Below are 23,825 nucleotides of genomic sequence, written 5' to 3'. Positions count from 1 at the left end.
CACAAAGAAGCAATGAATGTCACCGAGATCTTTCCATAGTGAGGGGAATACATCTGTTCTTGCTGCATGCACTAATATTACATTAAAACTGTGCTAGCTCGAAGGGCCGAATGGCCTACTCCTGCACCCATTTCTATTATATTTTACATTTCTCATACTCAGCTTTCGAACCTTGGTTCTGGAGTTCTGGAAGCAGAGTACTAGGTGACACTTGGTTCACTGGCAGAGTACCAGGTGACACTTGGTTCACATAAAATGCTGGAGTAATTTAGCGGGTCAGGCAGCATTCTAGATAATGATGCCCAGAGATGCTGCCTAAACCCGCTGAGTTACTCCGGTATTTTGTTTCTATCTTCGGTGGAAACCAGCATCTGCAGTTCCTTGTTACACACTAGAATGAGCTACTCAGATTGAGCAACCTCAGGGCGACAGCATGAAGCAGAAGTATGGGGAACACCTATTCCATCAGGGAAGTTGTAGTGCTCCTACAAACACTGTCCAAAAGTGCTTTCACCCGCAAGTAAAAATAACAAATGATAAAATGACAAGTGATCCGAGGAGAGAAAGTGTGGTATCTGTATGCCTACGAGTTCAGAGTGAGGGACCATAAAAACACCAACCATGTGTGGTAACAGGGTAAGGAATGCCAAGAAAATGGAGTGATTGATTCGTCAAAGGGAAGCGAGTTGGACGCATACATCACGGGGGTTTTAATAATATAAAGCAGATACGAATAAGAAAGTTGGGCTGAGAATGGTCCCATGCGTGTAAACATCAGTGCAGTCCAATTGGCCGGCTGTTTGTTTCTGCGTTGTACTTTCTTTGTCAAGTAATTTTAAATTGTGAAAACTATTTTTTAAAGATCTGTTAGGTAGTGGGTATTGACCTACTGCGCCGTACAGCTACACACATCTCGAAACCAGGGAGTTTCTAGTCTGGATATGGATAAACAAAGTCTTCATTTGCGAAGTATCCCATCGTGATTGTATGGTAAACGATTTAGTGTATGCAAGATAAACATCTTCCTGGGTTTTAGTAATCTCTTCCAAATTACATCATCCCGACTACGTGAGGGAATGGCAGGGTGTATGTGCGGACAGTCATGTGCCTGCTGTAATCTGAGAAAATAATTTACATCAGCGCGAACAACATTTAAATTGCATTTGCCTCCTGACCAAAGATCTCAGAGCGGCTACTGACTGCCTTTATTGCCCCAGTCCGGGAATGTTTTCGACAGCACATCCGCCCTTGCGACTAATTCTAGATTTTTAAAATAATCCACAAATATAACTTTCGCGAATTTAATATATGGGTGCTTTTAATATATATTTCAAAACGTTTACGTTGTAAATGAATTATTTTGGTGGTAAATAAAACTGGGGTGAAATGTAAAATATTTGTATTTTCTAATGAAAACCACGTGTGGGTGAGCTGTAAAGCAGGGGCAGGACTGGGGCAGCGAGTGCTTTATAAACCTCCCACATCCGCTCACACCAAAACAGACAGGCACGGGCAAAGCAAAGCAGCGAGCGGAGCGGGGAGGAGGAGAAGAAGGAGAGGAGAGGAGCAGATTGCAAACAGGCGGGGTGCCAGCTGTCTGACTTTACCTACAGATCTTTCTTGAATTCGAGGTAAGTTTAAAACAACTTAATTTTGACAACTTTGAGCAGTTTTAAGTTGTTTTAGACAGATGAATTTCAACCGACGATCGCCAAACCGCGATATTCTTTCAAATGCCACCAATATTTTTCAGAATAAGAAAAGTTCCTTCGAGCACATTTGTCGAGACAAACGTTCTCGTTGTTTCAAAGGGTCAACAACGCAACGCTTGGGAAATGAAAATGTGTGTTGGGGGTGGGGCGGGAAAAGTTGTTTGTGTTCCTCGTTCTGGCCACATGAAGGCTTCGTCAACACTAGGAACTTTTCAAACTGCTCACATCGATCCAACTGTCCGCAGTCTGACTGTCCAGAGCAGTGGTCACAGTGTGACTGTCCAGAGCAGTGGTCACAGTGTGACTGTACAGAGCAGTGGTCAGTGACTGTCCAGAGCAGTGGTCACAGTGTGACTGTCCAGAGCAGTGGTCACAGTGTGACTGTCCAGAGCAGTGGTCACAGTGTGACTGTCCAGAGCAGTGGTCACAGTGTGACTGTCCAGAGCAGTGGTCACAGTGTGACTGTCCAGAGCAGTGGTCACAGTGACTGTCCAGAGCAGTGGTCACAGTGTGACTGTCCAGAGCAGTGGTCACAGTGTGACTGTCCAGAGCAGTGGTCACAGTGTGACTGTCCAGAGCAGTGGTCACAGTGTGACTGTCCAGAGCAGTGGTCACAGTGTGACTGTCCAGAGCAGTGGTCACAGTGTGACTGTCCAGAGCAGTGGTCACAGTGTGACTGTCCAGAGCAGTGGTCAGGGTAACGTAGACAATAGGTGCAGGAGCAGGCCATTCGGCCCTTCGAGCCAGCACCGCCATTCAATGTGATCATGGCAGATCATCCCCAATCAGTTCCCCGTTCCTGCTTTCTCCCCATATCCCGATTCCGTTAGACCTAAGAGCTAAATCTAACTCTCTCTCTTGAAAAGTGTGAGTGGTCAGTGTGAGTGTCCGGAGCAGCGACCCACGCGTCTTTGGGATGTGGGGGTAAAGCCAGGCCGGTGCCGGGTGCCGGGGTGAGTGAGGGTCGCCCCCTGGCCGGCCGGGACTCAGCAACTCCACCACAGCTGGTGCTGGTGACTCTCCAGCTCGGTTATACAGTGTGAACATGGGCCGGCCCTCACTCCCGAGTAGATGCGGCTTGTACCCGGACTGTGGGGACCCTGGCTCGGTACAAGTGGCCCACTGCTAGTCCGGGGCAGTGATACACACACATAGTGAGTGCTGGGGTAATATTGTCAGTGTGGGCACACACTGCTGCAGGCAGTCCTCGCTGTCCCGGGTTACCGGCTGCAGCTGGCGGGAGGCGGCCAGGGATGGGCGGCTGTCCCCGTTACCGTGGGGTGGCACAGAGACTGGGGACTGTTACAGGCACAAGGTGACAGGTTGGGGCGGGAGGGGAATGGCCAGTCGGGTCGGGTCGGGTTGGGCTTCCCGCCGCCTCACCTGGTCCGGAGTTGAGGTGCTGTTTACACCAAGTGCCGGAGTGAGCGGATCGTCGAGGCTGCTGTTGGCGGGAAGACAGGGAGCGCGGGCACGGGCACGAGGGGGGGGCACGGGCACGGGCACGGGCACGAGGGGGCGTGGTGGGCACGAGGGGGCGTGGTGTCCACGCTCGCCACACACATGTCAATCTAATGTGGCCATTCTATTATACTGATGCTGTGAGCCGTTGGGGCGGGTTCGCAGCGCGCGGCCGTTGGCCGTTGGGGGCGGGTTTGAACGTTTGAAGCGCGCGGCCGTTGGCGGGACGGATCCGGATCAACGGCCGCCGCTGCTGCCTGCGCGCGCAGCCGCCACGTGCCCACTGGTGGGGGCGGAGTCACTGCGGCGCCCCCGCCTCCCCCACTAAACTCCATTGGCCGAGGCGGGACAAAGGGTGCGCGGCGGGGTCAGGGCGGGGTCACTCGGTGAGAAACATCAGCGCGCGCCCGTTCCCCCTCAACCATCGTCTACACCGTGCCCGCTCCCTCCACCACAACACCCCCGCTCCCGCGTCCCCTCAACACCCCCGCTCCCCCTCAACCACCATCACCACCGTGTCCGCTCCCTCCACCACAACACCCCCGCTCCCTCCACCACAACACCCCCGCTCCACCACAACACCCCCGCTCCCTCCATCACCACCTCACCCCGCGCCCGTTCCCCCTCAACCACCATCACCACCGTCCTCTACACCGCAACACCCCCGTTCCCGCTCCCTCCCTCCACCTCAACACCGCGTCCGCTCCCTTCACAGCACCCCGGTTCCCCCTCAACACCCGCTCCCTCCCTCCCTCCCTCCACAACACCCCCGCGCCCTCTACACCACCACAACACCCCCCGGCTGTCGGTGAGAAACATCCCCGCATCAGCGGCCGCGGGCTGACGGCGGCGAGTCGGTGAGAAACGGCAGCGGGATCATTAGTGGCTGTGGGTGATAAAGACCAGCGGGACAGCGGCGTATATCGGTGATAAACTTGCCCAATACCCGCGGGCTCCCGGCATCAACATCTCCGGGCACTCCACGCCACAAAACCCGCGGCAACATCGCTGTGAAAACTTCACCCCCGGTCTGTCTGCGCCCTGAACATTCCCGCTCCTTCCCTACAACTTCACGTCTGTTTCCACAGCCAACGTTGGTGATCTCTCTTTGTCAAACGTTAGTGATCTCTCTGGCCAACATTAGCGATCTCTCTGTCTAATATTAGTGATCTCTCTCTGTCCAACAATAGTGATCTCTCTTTGTCAAACGTTAGTGATCTCTCTCTCTGGCCAACATTAGTGATCTCTCTCTGTCTAATATTAGTGATCTCTCTCTGTCTAACATTAGTGATCTCTCTCTGTCTAACATTAGTGATCTCTCTGTCCAACATTAGTGATCTCTCTCTGTCTAACATTAGTGATCTCTCTCTGTCTAACATTAGTGATCTCTCTCTGTCTAATATTAGTGATCTCTCTCTGGCCAACATTAGTGATCCATCTCTGTCTAACATTAGTGATCTCTCTCTGTCCAACATTAGTGATCTCTCTCTGGCCAACGTTGGTACGGGATGGGGTCCATTTGGGAAGAGAATGGGTTAATTGGGGAAAGTCCACATGACTTTATACAGGGCAGGGTTTGTTTTACTTACACGGTGGAGCTTTTTGAAGAGGTGACCAAGGCGATTGATGAGGGTAGAGTGGTGGATGAGTTGCAGACAAGGTTTGGTGGAGTTGCCAACAGTGAGTTTGTCAAAGGATGCAACTGTATATCAGTTGGAAATTTGGGCAGAGAATTGGCAGATTAAGTTTAAATTGTACAGGGGGTAAAGTGATGGATTTGGCAGGTTAAATGCAAGAGGGACGTATTCATAATATGGTATGACCCTTAGGGTGATATGCAGAGAGGTCTGAATCCATTACACCTCAAAATTGTCAACACAATAGATGCAAGGTGATCAAAGACCGTTGGTTGGTGAATGTATCTACATGTTTTTTAGTAAGTCATTTGATAAAGTCCCTGATAGGCTGACCCAGAAGTTTAAAACAGGATTAACAATAACTTGGTTGTATGGTTTACTGAAAGTATTCAGGCTGAGGTTTGGAATGAATGGAGTTCCATTGGGATCTGTGCTGGGACCTCTGCTGTTTGAATGAATGAATGAATAATTTTATTGGCCAAATATGTACACATACAAGGAATTTGCCTTGGTGCTCCACTCGCAAGCAACATCACGACATACAGAATAAAACATTAACAACAAAACACCATAGCTTAAACGTGAATGAAACAAAATACCAGAGCAAAAGGTGGCTGCAGACTTTTGGTTATTGCGTAGAGCTACTACTCGTGGAAATAAATTGTTTTTATGTCTGGCTGCGGCGCCTTTGACAGTCTGGAGTCGCCTTCCAGAGGGAAGTGATTCAAAGAGTTTGTGGCTAGGGTAAGAGGGGTCAGAGTTGATCTTACCCGCTCGCTTCCTGGCCCTTGCAGTGTACTGTTCATCAATGGGGGGAAAGGTTGCAGCCAATAACCTCTGCTGATCGAATGATTTGCTGCAGCCTCCAGATGTCGTGCTTGGTGGCTGCGCCAGACCATGATGGAGAAGGTGAGAACAGACTACAATGGCCGTGTAGAATTGGACCATCATTGCCTGCAGGAGATTGTGTTTCCTCAGCTGCCGCAGGAAGTACATTCTCTGTTGGGCCTTTTTGCCTGTGGAGTCGATGGTGGGCCCCCCCATTTAAGGTCCCTGGAGATGATGGTTCCAAGGAACTTAAAAGACTCCACAGATATGTCTGTGGTGTTGTTGATGGTGAGTGGGGTGAGGGGAGGGGGAGCTCTCCTAAAGTCTGCAATCAATTCCACCATCTTAAGAGCATTGAGCTCTAGGTTGTTGCAGTGGCACCAGGACGCCAGCTGTGTCACTTCCGGTCTGTAGGCAGATTCCTCCCCATCCTGGATCAGTCCAATCAGGGTTGTGTTGTCCACAAACTTGAGAAGCTTGACCGAGGTCGGTGTAGGTGCAGTCGTTGATGTAGAGGAGAGAGTATGCAGCCTTGCGGTGCTCCTATGCTGAGGGTCTGCGGGTCCGAGATGTGCTTTCCCAGCCTCACATGCTGCTTCCTGTCTGTCAGGAAGTTGATGATCCACTGACAGACGGGTTCAGGCACATTCAACTGGGAGAGTTTGGAGTGTAGTAGCTCTAGCACAATGGTGTTGAATGCAGAGCTAAAATCAACAAACAAAATCCTTGCATAGGTTCCGTGGCGGTCTAGGTGCTGGAGGATGAAGTGCAGGCCAAGGTTGACTGCATCATCCCTGGAGATGATGCAGTCAATTGGCCCGGTATGCAAACTGCAGAGGGTCCAGCAGAGAGTTTATATTTTTCAGCTTGGCCAGCATGTCTTTCAAGGGTCTTCATGACTACAGAGGTCAGTAGTCATTAAGATGTGCGATGTTATTAAGTTTGCAGATGACACCAAGATTGCTGGGGATGTGGGATGTGAGGAAGGCTGCATAAGGTTACAGTTTAGCATTTTACAGATACAGCAGGATGTTGACCAGCTACAGAAATAGGCAGAGAAATGTCTGATGGATTTTAATCCGAGCAAGTGTGAGGTGTTGCACTTTGCGAGGTCCAATATAACGGGGAAAATATACAATTAATGGCATGAGCCTCAACAGCATTTATGTACAGAGGGATCTTGGGGTCCAAGCCCATAACTCCCTGTAAATAGCTACAAAACTAGATTTGGAGTGTTAAAGAAGACATGATAAGTAAGTAAGTAAGTAAGTAAACTTTATTTATACAGCACATTTTTAGTCAACTTGCATTGACCCCAAAGTGCTTCACATAATTTAAATAATAAGTTCCATTGCAAACCATAGAAAAAGGTTTAAAAAAAAGAGAATAAAAATGGACACAACATATTATAGAGTTCAACACAAACGTTCCCCCACAGCAGAATTAAAACATTTCCACTGTGGGGGAAAGGCACCAGAAAGTTAAGTCCTCTTCCTCTGTGAAACACCCGAGGTCGGGGCCCATCTGTGGCCGTGCAGCCAGTCCGTTGATTTTCAGGGCCCTCTTGCCGTAAAGATGGAACATCGGTGTCGGGTGGAACATTCCTCAGCGGCTTGGAAAAGTCTGGAGCGGCCGTCCCCTTCCCGGAGACCGGAGACCGCGGCACTCGTAGTCTTCAGGCTGCGCCGGCTGGAGCTCTGACCCCGGCGAACTCGATCCCTGGCTCTGCAGCGCTCATAATCCAGCGCTCATAATAAGCTTGCTTTCAATGGTCCAGGCGTAGAGTATCAGAGGTAGTCATGATGCTACTTTATAGGACTTTGCTTATACCACATTTGGACTATGTGCATTTCTGGTTGGCCCATTACAGGAAGGAAGTGGTTTGTTTGGAAAGGGTGTAGATGAGGATTACCAGAACGAAAGACACAAAACTCAGTGGGACAGGCAGCATCTCCGGAGAGAAGGAATGGGTGACGTTTCGGGTCGAGACCCTTCTTCCGATGCCTGGATAAGGGGATATTAGGGAGAACTTGGACAGACTTGGAATGTTTTGGGTCGAGACCCTTCTTCAGATGCCTGGATAAGGGGTATTAGGGAGAAGTTGGACAGACTTGGAATGTTTTCTCTGTAATGTCGGAGGTTGTGGGAGCATGCACTTGCAGTTTAGTTCTCACTTTAAAACCTGCCTCCAATTCACCCCCGCTCCCCCAGCAGAACATCTCTGATCTGAAGCACAGCTGGATTTTGTATATAAACCATCCTTTTATTATTTATGTCCTTTTTTGTTATTGTATGTTCCTTGGATCCTTATTCATCTGCCAGTGGGAACTCTTTCTCTCCATCTACACTGATTTAATTCTGCATAATTGAAAATACTTGATGTAAATCTTGGATTTGCTGCCTCCACCTTCTCTCTCTTGTTTCCCCCCCCCCCCCCATGTAATTAAGATGGCCTCATCCCTGAAGTAATTCTGGGGAATCTGCACTGTATTGTCTTAACGGTTTCACTTGACTGATTTCTCAACCAGCCGTGGCACATTCATGATTTATTCTCATGCACCCCAGGTCCTCTATTCTTATAACCCTTTGGGTATTGTGCCCTCCAGTTTATATTATTGCTTCTCCTTGTTCCTACTGCAATGTAAATTTGCACTGTTGAGTTTCAGCTCCAAGATTTTGATGTACCACCAGCTTGTCCATATTCTCTTGCACATCAATGCACTTCTCTGATGACCTGCAGCCTGTCAAGAAGCTGGAAGTGTGGTCCTGCATTAATATCCTGCATAATTAACTGAGATAAACCTTCTAGCGTATGCATTAGTATTGCTCTTATGGTTACATCTTGGGGGAAAGTAGAAAATCAAGTTAGTTAAATAGTTTTAGCCTTCAGTCTGGTGGCTTTTTATTATTGCTTATTCAAATTATTATAAATTAGAAAATTTTGTAGAAAGCTCAGTGCTCTTATTTTTAAACTTGTATGTTTATCAATTCTATATTTTCATATTTCTTTACAGTATAGAAAGAGACCTTTTGGCCCATTGATGCTGTTCTGAGACTCAGAGCAACCCTATTACCTGACTATTTCCCCCCAAAAAATAGTATCCTCAGAAGTTCCTGAATTATTGTTTGGATTCTTCTACCACTCACTTGCACTAGATGTATTTTTCACGGGTGAATTAACATGTCGACCAGCACGTGTTTGGGATGTGGGTGTAAACTGGAGCACCTGGGTATAATTCATGCCGGCCAAGGAAGGATACGGGCTTGTTTTCTTTTTAGAATTTGGTAAGACTAATTACAGCAGTAAAACTAAATTCAGTGGATTTCAGCAATTGTCTCAGGCACTAAAAATGGCTATGGTATAAAAAAGATAGCATAGATAAACCCATGGTGGAAATGTCACATACCAGAGGGCATAGCTTTAAGGGGAGAGGAGGTAAGATTAAAGGAGATTTGAGGAATGTTTCCTCTGCAGAGAGTAGGTGCCTGGAGCACGATGCAAGGGGAAGTGGTGAAAGCAGATACGATAGTGGTGTTTCAGAGGCATTTAGCCAGGCAGAGCATGAAGGGATACAGTCCATGTGCTGGCAGGTGGCATTAGTTAGGTGAGCATCATGGTGTCAATGAAAAAAGTCAGTTTGATGGGATTTTTCATGGATGGCAGAATCAAGATCCAAGAAGCATGTAAGTTATTAATAATTTAAAAGCAGTAAATAGGCAAGTGGTGTTGATGGGTAAACCCACTTGTATTGTTAAGCATAATAATCAACAAATGAAGTACGACTGTATAATGTTAAAAGCACCCAAAATAAAAGGAAACTGGGAATCGTTTGACATTCAAATACACGTGAATAAGACATAGATGAGGTTAATAAAATATGTTGCCTTGAACCACAGTAGCCCTTGTAGTGGAGGTACTCATGATGGTGCTGTAGGTAAAGATTTTCACAACTTTTATTCCAAAGTGTTTCCAGTTGGAATGACATCATATGCAAAGGGAAGTAATAAGATTTTATTGTTGGAAATAATTGTTGTCGGATAATAGAAATTCGCCCATACAGAATTAACAAATATCTATGAAAAATCAGAGATACAGATAAAAATTTGCTCTCAGAATCTTAGGCCCTCTTCGGTCATGGCTGACCACGGGTGTCTCCAGGGTGTTATTCCCTATATGGAGGATGCCAGTGCGTGACTTTGTTTAACATGTGGAGAGTGGTGCAGACAGCCACCCCACGGTCCTTGACAGTACTGGGTCAGGATCCAGTGGCATGGAGTCCAAGAGACCGGAGACCCTTTTCTGCTGTAGCCTTCATCTGCCTTCCCAGCCGTTGTGACGCTCCACTAAGGTCAGCCATCGTCTTCTGCCAGTCCCACCGTTGAGGTATTGGTTGGATTGCTCTTTGTCAGAGATCTCTCCCTCGAACTTACCGCTATGGGTGGCCCTACCAGGAGCGTAGCTCCAGACGGCATCGCTCTCAGGATCTCAGGTCCACACAAGCTTCTCCACCACGAAGATTGTTCTCAGAATATTAGTGTCAATTTATACTCTTTCTTGTCAGCTCTGCGCAAGGAAATGGCAGGCGAGTTCAATAGATACTTTGGATCCGTCTTCACTAAGGAAGACACAAACAATCTCCCTGATGTACTAGTGGCCAGAGGGTCTAGGGTGACGGAGGAACGGAAGGAAATTCACATTAGGCTGGAAATGGTGTTGGGTAGACTGATGGGACTGAAGGCTGATAAATCCTCGGGGCCTGAAGGTCTGCATACCAGGGTACTTAAGGAAGTGGCTCTAGAAATCGTGGACGCATTGGTGATCATTTTCCAATGTTCTATAGATTCAGGGTCAGTTCCTGGGGATTGGAGGGTAGCTAATATCCCACTTTTCAAGAAAGGCAGGAGAGAGAAAACAGGGAATTATAGACCAGTTAGCCTGACATCGGTGGTGGGGAAGATGTTGGAGTCAATTAAAAAAGATGAAATAGCGGCACATTTGGATAGCAGTAACAGGATTGTCCGAGTCAGCATGGATTTATGAAGGGGAAATCATGCTTGACTAATCTTCTGTTATTTTTTGAGGATGTAACTAGGAACATTGACAAGGGAGAGCCAGTGCATGTAGTATACCTGGACTTTCAGAAAGCATTTGCTAAGGAACTACATAGGAGATTAGTGGGCAAAACTAGAGCACATGTATTGGGGTAGAGTGCTGACATGGATAGAAAATTGGTTGGCAGACGGAAACAAAGAGTAGGGATTAACAGGTCCCTTTCAGAATGGCAGGCAGTGACTAGTGGGGTACCACAAGGCTCAGTGCTGGGTCCGCAGCTATTTACAATATACATCAATGATTTAGTTGAAGGGATTTAAAGTAACATTAGCAAATTTGCAGCTGACACAAAGCTAAGCATTCAGGGTTTGGACACACTAGAGGCAGGAAACATGTTCCTGATGTTGGGGGAGTCCAGAACCAGGGGCCACAGTTTAAGCATAAGGGGTAGGCCGTTTAGAATGGAGATGAGGAACCCAGAGAGTTGTGAATCTGTGGAGGCCAATTCTCTGGATGCTTTCAAAAGAGAGTTAGATAGAGCTCTTAAAGATAGCGGAGTCGGGGGATATGGGGAGAAGGCAGGAACGGTACTGAATGTGGATGATCAGCCATGATCACAGTGAATGGCGGTGCTGGCTTGAAGGGCCGAATGGCCTACTCCTGCACCTTTTGTCTATTGATGACACATGCACAACAGACATGGCTTCACTTCACCAAGAATGGTGATACGGATGGTTTTCTGTAATGTGACTATCAGTGAATGTAGTTGCCTGTATATCATTGCCTGTATCTTGTCCAAGCCCAGCAGCAGCAACACCTCGGCATTTTCACATAGTCTTGAGACGTGTAGGGAACTGAACTGCTTTTTGAAGATGTTTGGACATTGAGCAGCGTCTGACAGGATTTCTGTTGAGAAGGTTCATTTGCAACATTTATTTTATGCCAGGCATAACTAGCCACGTTTCCCATTGATTTCTCTCACTGGCCTCTTGGTATTAGGATAATCACTGTCCAGTCTTCCATATTTCACGAAATTCACTCTTTTGAGGAAGTTTAGAGATAGATAATGCTAATGGAGCCCATATTTGATGGAATATTTTGAATATCATATTTGAAGGAACAAAAATGGAAATTGAGGCTCTGGTTAAGAGTAAGAAATAACATGGAGCAGGTATAAGCAGCTGAGATCAAGTGCATGCCTGGAGGAGTTTCAGGATCAAAGATGCAAGCTAAAAAAGGAAATCACGAGGGCAAAAAGGGGACAGGAGATAGCTCTGATAGAAAGCATTAAGGATAATCCCATGAGATTTTAGAATTAGGGTTACCATAGAGAGAGAGAATGTGGGACCCTTCAGAAACCAAAACGGTCAACTCAGCATGGAGCGACGGCATGGCATGGGTGCAAATCCTGGGGGGGGGAAACGACATGCTTTGAGGCTCCCGATGTTGAAGCCCCCGCCGGCGCGAACGGGCCGATTCAAGCCCCACGATTCGGGGCAGACACTCCCGGTCTTGTTATTGTCATTTGAATCTGGCACCAGGATGGTCTGTAGGTTTGCACACAAAATGCTGGAGTAACTCAGCGGGATAGGCACCCTCTCTGGAGAGAAGGAGAAGGAATGGGTGACATTTCGGGTCGAGACCCTTCTTCAATCAGTAGATTTATTGTCTTGCCAAAATGAGTGCCTGTCAATCCATTTTTAAAGGGCAATTGAAGAGCCAAGCAGCTTGCTGTGGGACTGGAGTCACACAGAACACTGGGGAAGAATATTGCAGGACAGCAGTGAAGTGTTTGATTAATGCAACCATGTGGTGGTTGTATTATAGATGAGCGTTTAAAAAAAGATTTTTTTTTTTTAAATCTGTTTCTCGGCCACCAGTGAATTCTATTTTGGAATCTTTAATGCAGGGTTTTTGGAGTATTAGTCATGATGTGAATGGCTTGTAAACCATTCAGTGATTCTTCCTCAATGATGAGAAGTTGAGAAACAAAAGGTGTCCTGAAACACACGACTGAATTCCAGTGCACAATTACTGAATTTGTTCAGGAAGGCTAATAGATTGTGGAACTTGCTTTCCCCGGAAGTGATGGTCAAATAACATGGATCATTTCACACAGAAAATAGTCTGAATGGAGGACTTGTTGAAAGATGAAGTAGATGGTTTGTAATGAAATCAGTGTGCAGTGGGAAACAAGTACATTGACAATCGGACCAATGATCTTACTGTTTTATAGTGCTATCAAAATGCTAAAATGCCAGTCACATCATTTCATTCTTTGTTTGTGTGTATCAGCACTTTATCCTCAACCCCCTTTTCCAAAAAATCTTTTGGATGCAGTGACTAAAGTTGGCTGGGCCTGTTTCCGTACTGCACCACTCTATCACCCTTTGTTTGACTCCTTTCTCCAAGCCAATTTTGAATCCAATTGGCTAGCTCACCTTGGATTCGTTGTGTTCAATCCTTCCAGGTAAGGCTACTATATTTTACCTTGTCAAAGTTAATGTAGTAACATCCTTTCCCTTATTGAGCCTTTTATTTAAAAAAAAACTATAAGTCCACGCTGACTGTCTTTAATCAGTCCCTGCTTATCCAAATGCTGGCAGATCCCTCAGAATCCCTCCAACAAATCTCCACCACTGAGGTCCGCAAGTTCCCTGCTTTTCCTTGATGCCCTGCTTGCTGACGATTCTACAAATATAAATATAAATATAAATAAACTGAGTACAAGAATGAACATTTTGTTTGATGGTTCCAGTGTGACTAAATTGGCAGCTGTCTTTGCCAAAGGAATTCAGTGACCCATACTAAATTCTTACCATTTTTATCAGTGCAGGATGTTTACATTGTTCAATGCACATGCAAACATTCAACAGTGCTATTTATTATAGAAGCAGAAATGACAAGTTGGAATTGCTTAAAATCTCTGAAGTGCATAGCCAGTAGTTTTTCCATGTCATTGGTTTGACAGTGCGGTTCAGCGTTAATTCTGGACCTTATTTAATTGAAGCTGATGCATTTATAATGTTGTAGACATCCATTTTGCATATTGTGACTATTTTAGTTCAAATATCCCTAGACAGCAAATGCGAGACCATCTGTAGGGAGGGACATTTTGTATATCTGACCTCGCTAGCATAAAAGCAACATCTGAAATTCCCTGTATGGGCTGCATCTGTGGTGAGAGAAATTGAGAAATCATAAGACCACCCCTCCTCCTTTGCTCCAATGAATAAAGTCCTAGCCTGCTCAACCTCTAGGCTCGAGTCCTATCAACATCCTCATAAATCTTTTTACCGTTTCCAGCTTAACATCTTTCCTATAACACGTTGCACAGAACTGAACGCAATACTCTAAATGCGGTCTCATCAACATCTTATTTAACTACAACATGATCTCCCAACTTTTATACTCAATACTCTCTGACTGATGAAGGCCAATGTGCTGAAAGCCTTCTTGACCATCCCATCTCCCTGTGATTCCACTGTCAACAAACTATGTACCTGTTCTCGAATTCTCTGCTCCACAACACTCCTGAAAGCCCTGCCATTCACTGTGTAGGTCCTTCCCAAAGTGTAACACCTCGCACTCTGTATTCAATTCTATCACCCATTACTCTGCCCAACTGACCAACTCATCAAGATCCTGCTGCAATTTTTGACAACCATCTTCACTATCTACAATACCACTTTAGTGTCATCTGCAAACTTGCTCTTCATTCTCATCCAAATCATTGATATAGATAACAAACAGCAATGGGCCCAGCAACTACGCTTTTTGGTCACATCTTCAAAAACTCAAGATTCCTGAGACATTATCTCACACATACAAAGCCACGCTGATTATCCCTAAACAGCCCTTGTCATATCCTATCCTTCAGAATACTCTGTAGTAACTTTCTGACCACAGATGTCATTCGCTACTTTCCCAGGCTTTTCACTGCATACCTTCTTAAATAGAGGCACAAAATTTGCCACCCTCCAGTCCTCAACCACCTCACCTGTATTTAATGAAGACTCGTAAATATCAGTCAGGGCACCTACAATTTCCTCTCTAGCTTCCTACAATGTCCTCGGATATATCCGATAGGCCCTGAAGATTTGTCTCCCTTCATGCACATTAGGACCTTCAACAGCTCCTTGACTGTAATAACCTCTGCCCTCAAGATACTTCCATTGACTTGCCCCAAACTCCCTGGTCCTCATGTCATTCTCCATGATAAAACGATGCAATACAATAGAACTTTATTTACTGCAGATGTTGAAAGAGGGGGGACGTCTCTGACCCTTCTGATACAGCGCCTCACCGTTCCTGGACCAGTCCAGTTTACCGTCCAGGTAAACTCCAAGGTACTTGTACTCCTTGGTAAACTGCACATCCACACCTTCTCTTCCTAAAGTCCACCGCTAACTCCTTACTCTTGTCAGCGTTGAGCTGCAGGTGATAAAGGCCAAACCACTCAACAAAATCGTTGACTACAGCTCTGTATTCAACTTCCCTCCCCATACTGATGCAGCCCACAATTCCAGAGTCATCTGAAAACTTCTGCAGGTGGCAGGAGTCCGATTTGTATCTAAAGTCCGGGGTGTAGATGGTGAACAGGAAGGGAAAGAGGACCGTCCCCTGTGTTGCTCACTGTCATGTCTGAGACACAGTTTTGTAGCCTGACATATTGTGGTCATCCAGTCAGGTAGTCGGTGATCCAGGACACCAATGGAGCATCCACTGGCATCAAAACCAAGGAGAAATACTCATTGAGGACTTTGTCGTGCCTTATCCTTGCCTTAATCCTGTGGCTCCGCACAGTTGAAAGCTTTGATTCTTGAGGGTTCCCTTTCTCCCTCTGGTTACTCTTTTTTCCTTAATGTACATATAACATCTCTTAGGATATCCGTAATGTCATCTGCCAGAGCCATCTGTCCCTCTTTTGCCCTCGTGATTTCATTTTTTAGCACACTCCTCATTTCCTAAAACACCTCCAGGGATACACTTGATCTCATCTGCTGATACTTGATCCATGCCTTCTTATTCTTCGCTAGACTGTATCCTTCATTCTTTCTTAGCTCAAACCAAACTGCTTCTATCTTTGACCTCTTTGTTTTACCCACCCTCTACTCTGGTAATTGAATATTTTTTTTAATCTTTACTTGCTGTACCTTGCCTTTCCATCCTAAACACTTTGCATCCAGGAATATTTTTCTTTTAAAGCCACCACATAATTTCCATTTGACTATCTGTACCTGTAGTATATCAATCTATTTACCACACCCTCTGCACATTCATTTGCTTTGTAAACCAAATTTGGTTGTTACTTCATTTCCGTTTTCACTGACCCCATTAAAATCCTTAGTGATCTTGTTTCTTTGTGCTGCCTTTGCCTTTCCTTCCTCCAGCTGAATCTATGAACGGGATCCCACCACTAGCCACATTTTGCCATGTCCACCCGTTTCCGTCTTCCGCAGAGCCGTTCCCTCTGCAACTCCCTGGTTAAACTCCTTTCCCAGTCAAACCACCCCCTCCACAGGTACCTTCCCCAGCAACTGACTCTGTCCAGGGACCCTGACAGTCCTTTCAGGTTAGGCAGAGATTCACTTGCACCTCCTCCAACCTCATCTATTGTATCCGTTGTTCAAAATGTGAACTCTTGTACATCGGCGAGACCAAACGCAGACTGAGCAATCGTTTCGCGGAACACTTTCGCTCAGCCCGCCTGAACATAGAAACATAGAACCTTCCTGATCTCCTGGTTGTCTGACACTTTAATTCCCTTTCCCAATCCAATACAGACCTTTTTATTGATTAGGAAACTGTTTTTGCCACAAATCAACATTATAATATTAATCTTTGCGTTGATTCTCTGATTCATGCCAATTATATGGAGGTGCATGTGGCTGGCAGTGACTGATGTGTGCTGAAGTTAAACTGCTTCCACCTATAACAAGAAGATTTGAGTATAGGAGCAAGCAGGTCCTACTGCAGTTGTACAGGGCCCTGGTGAGGCTGCACCTGGAGTTTTGTGTGCAGTTTTCATCTCGTGTGAGGGAGGACATTCTTACTATTGAGGGAGTGCAGCGTAGGTTCACCAGGTTAATTCCCGGGATGGTGGGACTAACATATGATGAATGGATCGACTGGGCTTGTATTCACTGGAATTTAGAAAGATGAGAGGGGATCTTATAGAAACATATAAAATTCTTAAGGGATTGGACAGGTTAGATGCAGGAAAAATGTTCCTGATGTTGGGGGAGTCCAGAACCAGGGGTCACAGTTTAAGAGTAAGGGGTAGGTTATTTAGGACTGAGATGAGGAAAAACCTTTTTCACCCAGAGTTGTGAATCTGTGGAATTCTCTGTCACAGAAGGCAGTGGAGACCAATTCACTGGATGTGTTTAAAAGATTATTTTTTTTGGAGCTCTAGGGGCTAGCGGAATCAAGGGATATGGTTAGAAGGCTAGCACGGGGTACTGATTGTGAATGATCAGCCATGATCACATTGAATGGCAGTCCTAGCTTGAAGGGCCGAATGGCCTACTCCTGCACCTACTTTCTATGTCTAGAACATTAAAGACTCCTTAAGATACAATATACTCAACAGTAAAGCTCCAGCCAATCTGCAACATTAAACATACAAGTAATTAAGAAATCCAGTGTGGATTCCATTCATAGGGGTGAGGTTGGAGTGGGTAAGGGGATAGAGAAGTCGAGTCGGTTCATGCACCGGCAATTGGAATAAAAGTCTAGAGAGGGTAGAAGGTAGTCTGAAGAAGGGTCCCCTGGTCAATAGACAATAGGTGCAGGAGTAGGCCATTCGGCCCTTCGAGCCAACACCGCCATTCATAGCTGATCATCCACAATCAGTACCCCGTTCATGCCTTCTCTCTATATCCCTTAACTCCGCTATCCCTAAGAGCTCTATCTAACATCTCTCTTGAAAGCATCCAGAGAACCAGCCTCCACCGCCCTCTGAGGCAGAGAATTCCACACACTCACAACTCCCTGTGTGAAAAGGTTTTTCCTCATCTCCGTTCTAAATGGCTTTCCACTTATTCTTAAACTATGGCCCCTGGTTCTGGACTCCCCCAACAGGTATCCATCAGCTCTCCATGTTCTCCAGGATGCTGCCTGATCTGCTGAGTTACTCTTGCACTCTTGTCTATTTAAAATTAAGAACCCCATTGGAATAACAAATTCTTTTTTTAAACCATTGAAGTCTCCTGCGCCTAATGAGGCATTGGCTGAATCATTATCTTGGAAGCACTAAGCTAAGTCAATATACAGAAAAATTGACATTATAAAAGCTGTCTCTGCACTATTTCTGCCAATTCATCAAATATGTTGCACAAGCCTCATTGTACTGTCATGGACAATCTTAGAACAACTAGATATAGGTAACTGTGATCAGCAACTCGGGTTGTGAAAGGTTTTACATTGAGCCTCCATTTTTGTATTTTTGCATAGATATGACAAAATTCGTATAGGACAGTAAATATTTCCATTCATTTCATTGTCATCCATTTTGTGCTTTTTTGTGTGTCCCTAGAAAGCGAGCATGATGGCTCAACAAGATATCACCCTCTCAGAAGTCAAACGTCTTCTAGTAGAGAATGCTGGTTTCTCTGAAACGGTAAGAAAGTTTTTTTTTTTCTGACAGCTGTTTTGGGAGGAGAAAATCAGAAATGATAAATTAAGTGGCTTTTAATCAATACCAAAAGTGCGGTTTAAATGCTTTTCAACAGGAGCTTTTAAATATGTACATAACCTCAGGGTCGTAACACAGAAAGGTTATTGATTAAATGATTGAAAGTTAAAGGCCCTTCAGCCCATTCAAGTCCATGACACCTGTCAATAACCCACTCACCCTAGTTATGTTATCCTGCTTTCTCATCCACTCCATACACTACAGAAAATTTACAGAGGCCATTAAACCGACAAACTCGCACATCTTTGGGGTGTGAGAGGGAGTTGCCTTCCGGAGGTGCTGCCGTGGCAGACGCCTTCTGGAAGTGCAGTTGAAAAGCCGAGGTCGCAGCCTGGGCCTCACGGGGACGGAGGTGGAGTCTCGTGGATCAACGAAGCCCAGGGCCATCGGTGCCTGGGTCTGCGGAGCCCATGGCTGGGGCCTGGGTCTGCACCACAGATGCGTCCGAAGAGGACCCTGCAGAGGTCGCTGCGGTGGTCGATGATGGCGCTGACCGACGGACGAGGTCAAACGCGCAGAAGCGAGGACGCCGCTGCTGAGGGAAGGAACAATGACGATTCGGCGTGGTGGAAGGAGAGGAACAATGGGGACCCAGTGTGGGACCACTGAGGGAAGGGGGAAGAACTGTAAACGGGAAGACCTGGCCTGGGGAGACTGTTGTGAGGGAGGGGGAAAGAACAAAGGGGGACTGTTGGTGGGGGGATTAGTAACTGTGAGTGCCCTTTATGGGTGACTATTTGCATACCTTGGATATGCAAGCATAGACTTTCACTGTGACTTGTCACATGTAACAAAGTATTCAATTCAAAATCAAAGTCGGAGCAGGGAGAGAGTGCAAACTCCACAGAGACAGCACCCGAGGTTGGCATCAAACCCGGGTCTCTGGTGCTGTGAAGCAGCTGCTCTACCAGATATGCTGTTGTCCCACCCTGAAAAAAATTGTGCTTTAAGGCTAATCCCATTTTTCAGATCTTGGTCATGTTATCACAGTACCTTAAATGCTTGTCCAGGTATTTATTTTAAATTTATCAATAAATAAATCTTCAACTGCTAACACTTGTTTTAAATAAGCATTACATTGTAGAAGGTAGGCACAAAATGCTGGAGTATCTCAGTGAGACAGGCAGCTTCTCTGGAGAGGAGGAATGGGTGATGTTTCGGGTTGAGACCCTTCTTGAGACCTGACCTGAAACCTTGCCCATTCCTCTCCAGAGAAGCTGCCTGTCCCACTGAAATACTCAAGCATTTTGTGTCTACCTTCGATTTAAACCAGCATCTGCAGTTCTTTCCTATCCATTACATTATAGAACTTTGTTTTCTGGTTAAAATATTTCCTCGTAATGTCATCCTTCCCCTGTTCCTTGAAATTTGTGCCCAGACTGCTCACATTCACATACCTTGCTCAAGGCCTCCACTACTGAAGAAAACCTCTTCTGTGGTAACTAAACTCCTTTTCTGTGGTAACTACACTTCTTTGAACATAATAATAATAATAATAATAAACTTTATTACGGACTCGTGGTCCAGACAAGGGGCAACAATAAGTCCACTCAAAGCAACATCCTCGAATTTGCTCTGCACCCTCCTTGTACTATTACACTTTTCCTGTGCAGAGTGTTCCCTAAAATGACCTAATCATGTTTTCTAGGTTTTCCATGAACTCTCTACTCTATTATTTTGTGCTCTTGTCAATAAAGACAAATCCTTTATCCAGTTGCTGCCTTTTAAATCTACCAGTCTGCTGCCATCTGTGATTTTAAATATGTCCCCCTAACTTCTCTCTGCATGTCTCGACCTCCTCATCATTTGCCTGTCCTTTTTTTCTTTCCTCAAATGTTTTGTCCTCACTTCTCTGAATTGAATCCTCTTTACTGTGTCCTTGGTTCACATTTTGTAGTGTGTGACAGCCTACCTCAGTATTAATCACATGATTAGTTTTTGTACATTCTGCAAACATTTTTAAACCTTATTTTCCAGGACCATAAAGAGCAAGGATAGGGCCTATCACACAGCCTTATCAAACCTCAAAACCACTGTTTGAGTCAACATCCTGTAAAACCTTATTGCTGCCCAAATCTTGAATTCAATACACTTTTCCTTGAGTTCTTATTTCTCTGATAAATCTACTGTGCAGAACCTTATCACTGTGATTTGCATGTTGATTGTTTCTGGTACAATCATTCATGCTATTTTCAATTTGTTTTCTCTGAATTTTTAAAATTATTGCAAAGATTTGGTCTACGTTCCCATTTTTCCAAACATGGACATTTAGGACAAAAATATTGAACCCTGTAATATTCTGTGCCCTTATCCTATAGCAATGTTGCAGTTAGGAGCTATCTATAGTTTGAAACCCTGTAGGGAGCCACTGGGTGTGTGCTAGAACATTTATGTTGACATGCAGAAGTCAAAGATGAGTTGCAGATCCAATACCTGTGCAGGTGTACTGAGCTGAGGAGCCAGACTCATTTGGTATCCAGTTCCTTGACTTCATACCATGGGTGGATGATATATACGTGCTGTGAACCTATTCCTTTGAATGGGATTGTTACTCTTTCTTTTCTCAAAGGGTAAGATGTTATTTTTTATACAGGTCCTTGACGGGCACAACACCTGGGTTATTGTGTGCAATTTAGTCTCCTTTCCCAGGATAGTGGGACCAAGAGAGAGTGGGAAGAAATAGCCAGGAAGTTTAAGATAACATTATTTAACTTTCAATAATAACTATGATGTTAGACACAAAATGCTGGAGTAACTCAGCGGGGCAGGCAGCATCTCTGGAGAGAAGAAATGGGTGATGTTTGGGGTCGAGACCCTTTTTCAGTCTGATGGCCTTCTTCAGACTATGATGTCTTGCCTTCAAGTGCTTTTACACCTTGCTCACTATTTTTATTTCTGGACCTTTTGTGTTAAAACAAGTCATCAAGTATTGCTGAACCTACCTTTTGTTTTTTTGAATATCCAACTTTTTCTCATGTTTGTGTAGTTTTAGTACCCCTACCATTAGTGTTAAAAGTCCTGCTGATAAAATTCCAGTTTGTAGTCGCTCAAATGCTGATTAACTTGAACTTGGTTTTTATCTGTAAGTTCTGCTGATGAAGCTTGCCGTAAGACATTATTTGAACAAGGAAAATACTAAGATTCTAGAAATTCAATGAGACCAGTGTAATTTCCTCTGGTCTTTTCAAGCATTGTGCAGTAGAGGATGGAAATAGTTTTAAACATGGCATTTAATTTGCTTTGTAGTTAGAACCTGTAGGATTTACTCACCAATATGTAAAGACCCTCCAACTAAAAGCTTGATGTTTGAAAAGCATTGATCTATTTGAAGAATGAATATATACTGTATTACAAAGCACATAATTGAAAACTTCACCAGTGGCAAAAAAAGATAATCAAGAAGTAATGTTTATACAAAAAAGCAAAAATGGCTAACAATAAGATGAGTTGTCAAGCTGTTTTGACATCAGGAGAATAAACTTGTAGAACAATGTGAATTTCAACACTTGGATTTTGAGTGAAGTGAAGATCACATATAGCATCACATTTAAAAATCAGAAGAGGAGACACTTTGGAAGCACTACCAATAAATATACGCTGACCTAAGTGTTGGACTGCAGCAGAATCCTAGGTGCTGATACTTTGGTTGGTTTCCTTATCCTGAACTGCTGCAAGAGAATTTCTAGGCTGGGAACAGATTTCCAAATTGAATCACGGCTATTAGCCCCCAATTTTTCAAGAATTAGTACTGAGAGTGAAACTACTTGAAGGCAACTTTATGATCGGAATCATTCTTTTGAAGATAAAATGCATGGCAAGAGCAAGGATGTTCTACAAAGAACTACTTTTCAAGTTCTCTTCCTCAAAATGTGAGGGAAGCAGAGTTTGAATATTTTAGGTATATTGGTTTCTGAATTTGCAGATTGAACAATTACTGGAGGCAGGGAGGACCAGGAATGTGTTGGAGTTAGTCACATCAAACATGTACTTATTGAATGATGCTGAAGGCTCTGGGTTGTGCTGCCTCTAATGTGCATATTCATTTAAGTTATCAAAAAACAAATTGGAGGGGGAAAAGTGGCTCTTCTTTGAACAATAAATGGAGTGATTCTGCTGTTCTTTAGCTAGAAAAGCTGCCATGAGCTGAGAGCAAACAATCCAAAGAAAGTTGATATTATAAAGAAAACAATCAGCAGCAAAAAGATAAATCCTATTAGAAAGTAAATGGAGAAGATTTTACTTTGAAGAGTAGGACAGCCTTGGAAAACCAATCAAGAGTCACATTTGGTCCAGCACAGAACTATTTGCATCGCAGATGATCAGCGCAGACCAGGATTGAATCTAGGAGCTTTGGTTCTAATAACCAAGTTACTTCATCCAGGAACTTTGTTATTTATCTTTTATGAATTCTACATTTATTTTTTCTTTTGCAACAGGCAAATGCCAGCAGCATCCAAGCGCTTGATACGAAGGTAACATTTACGTTTGAAATCTGTGTGAATCAAATGGATGATTACATTCAACGTAATTGAAAATCATGAAATTGCAGATGCTGGAAATCTGAAATGAAACTGTAAATATTTGTGATACTCGGCAGGCAAGCACCTGTACAGAGCAACATTCAATTAACAATTCAGATCAATGACATTTCATCACAGATTCTTGCTGAGTATTTCCAATATTTTATCATTTCTTTGCTGATTGCTTTGCAGTGGATGTGATTTTTTTTGATTTTTTTTTTTGATTTAAAAAAAATAAAATAAAACCCAGTCTATGTATAATGCATATAACTATTAGGCAATTCATGAAGTTTTTCCTTTCTTGCATTCCTTTATTTTGGTTCCATGGATATCTGTCTTTATTTAGTACTTTGTTCAAACAATTGTACTTCGTATGAGCCCGAGTTGAATATCAGCTGTGAATGAAAATCGAAGAACAACTGATGTTAGGAATCTGAAATAATAACAAAAAATGCTGGAAACACTTAACACATCAGGCAGTATCTGCAGAAAGAGAAATTATGCCATTTTGGGTCAAACAGCTTTCATCTGTTTATTGGTTTAAAAAAAAGGCATATGCTGTGTGTAGATCAGTGTCATGCTATGAATCATACTGTGGCTCCGCCCACTGGTTTAATAGAAAGCCCTTTTCCCCTTCTTCCCCAGTCTTGAGAAGTGCTTTAAGATGAAGTCACCTATGCTGTATCTATCTATATTACTAAAAGTCTGATCTTGACCACTTCCTGTTGTTCTGTATATTGATTTTAGAGATGACGCTGCCAATTACGGCTGTGATTTTTGGCCATCTTACTCAGTCCCCCTCCGCTGCGCAGGACAAGAGGATTTTTCCCATTGATGAAAAATAAAAGAGTTATTAGTGTTTTAAAAATGTTGAGATTCTTTCTCCTGAAGGCCACGCCCCTTCCGGTGGGACTA

General features: G+C 44.4%; 1 protein-coding gene across 2 annotated transcripts in view; it reads left to right on the top strand.

Annotated features, from left to right (window-relative positions):
* Positions 1 to 1,476: 1,476 nt before the first annotated feature.
* The window catches only part of LOC116972546 (protein NDRG1-like), a 72,466-nt gene continuing 50,117 nt past the window's right edge, over positions 1,477 to 23,825 (top strand). The window contains exons 1-3 of one of the 2 annotated variants that reach the window (XM_033020370.1): positions 1,477 to 1,631; positions 18,232 to 18,315; positions 22,827 to 22,862. In XM_033020370.1, coding sequence (XP_032876261.1) covers positions 18,241 to 18,315; positions 22,827 to 22,862 — 111 coding nt within the window. In that variant the 5' untranslated portion in view covers positions 1,477 to 1,631; positions 18,232 to 18,240. The remainder of the gene's footprint in view (positions 1,632 to 18,231; positions 18,316 to 22,826; positions 22,863 to 23,825) is intronic. The other variant, XM_033020371.1, reaches the window with a different exon arrangement.

The sequence above is a fragment of the Amblyraja radiata genome, chromosome 4 (assembly GCF_010909765.2).
Source record: "Amblyraja radiata isolate CabotCenter1 chromosome 4, sAmbRad1.1.pri, whole genome shotgun sequence".
Taxonomy (NCBI): domain Eukaryota; kingdom Metazoa; phylum Chordata; class Chondrichthyes; order Rajiformes; family Rajidae; genus Amblyraja; species Amblyraja radiata.
The sequence above is the reverse complement of the archived record's forward strand: the minus strand, read 5'-3'. Positions and strand labels throughout refer to the sequence as shown.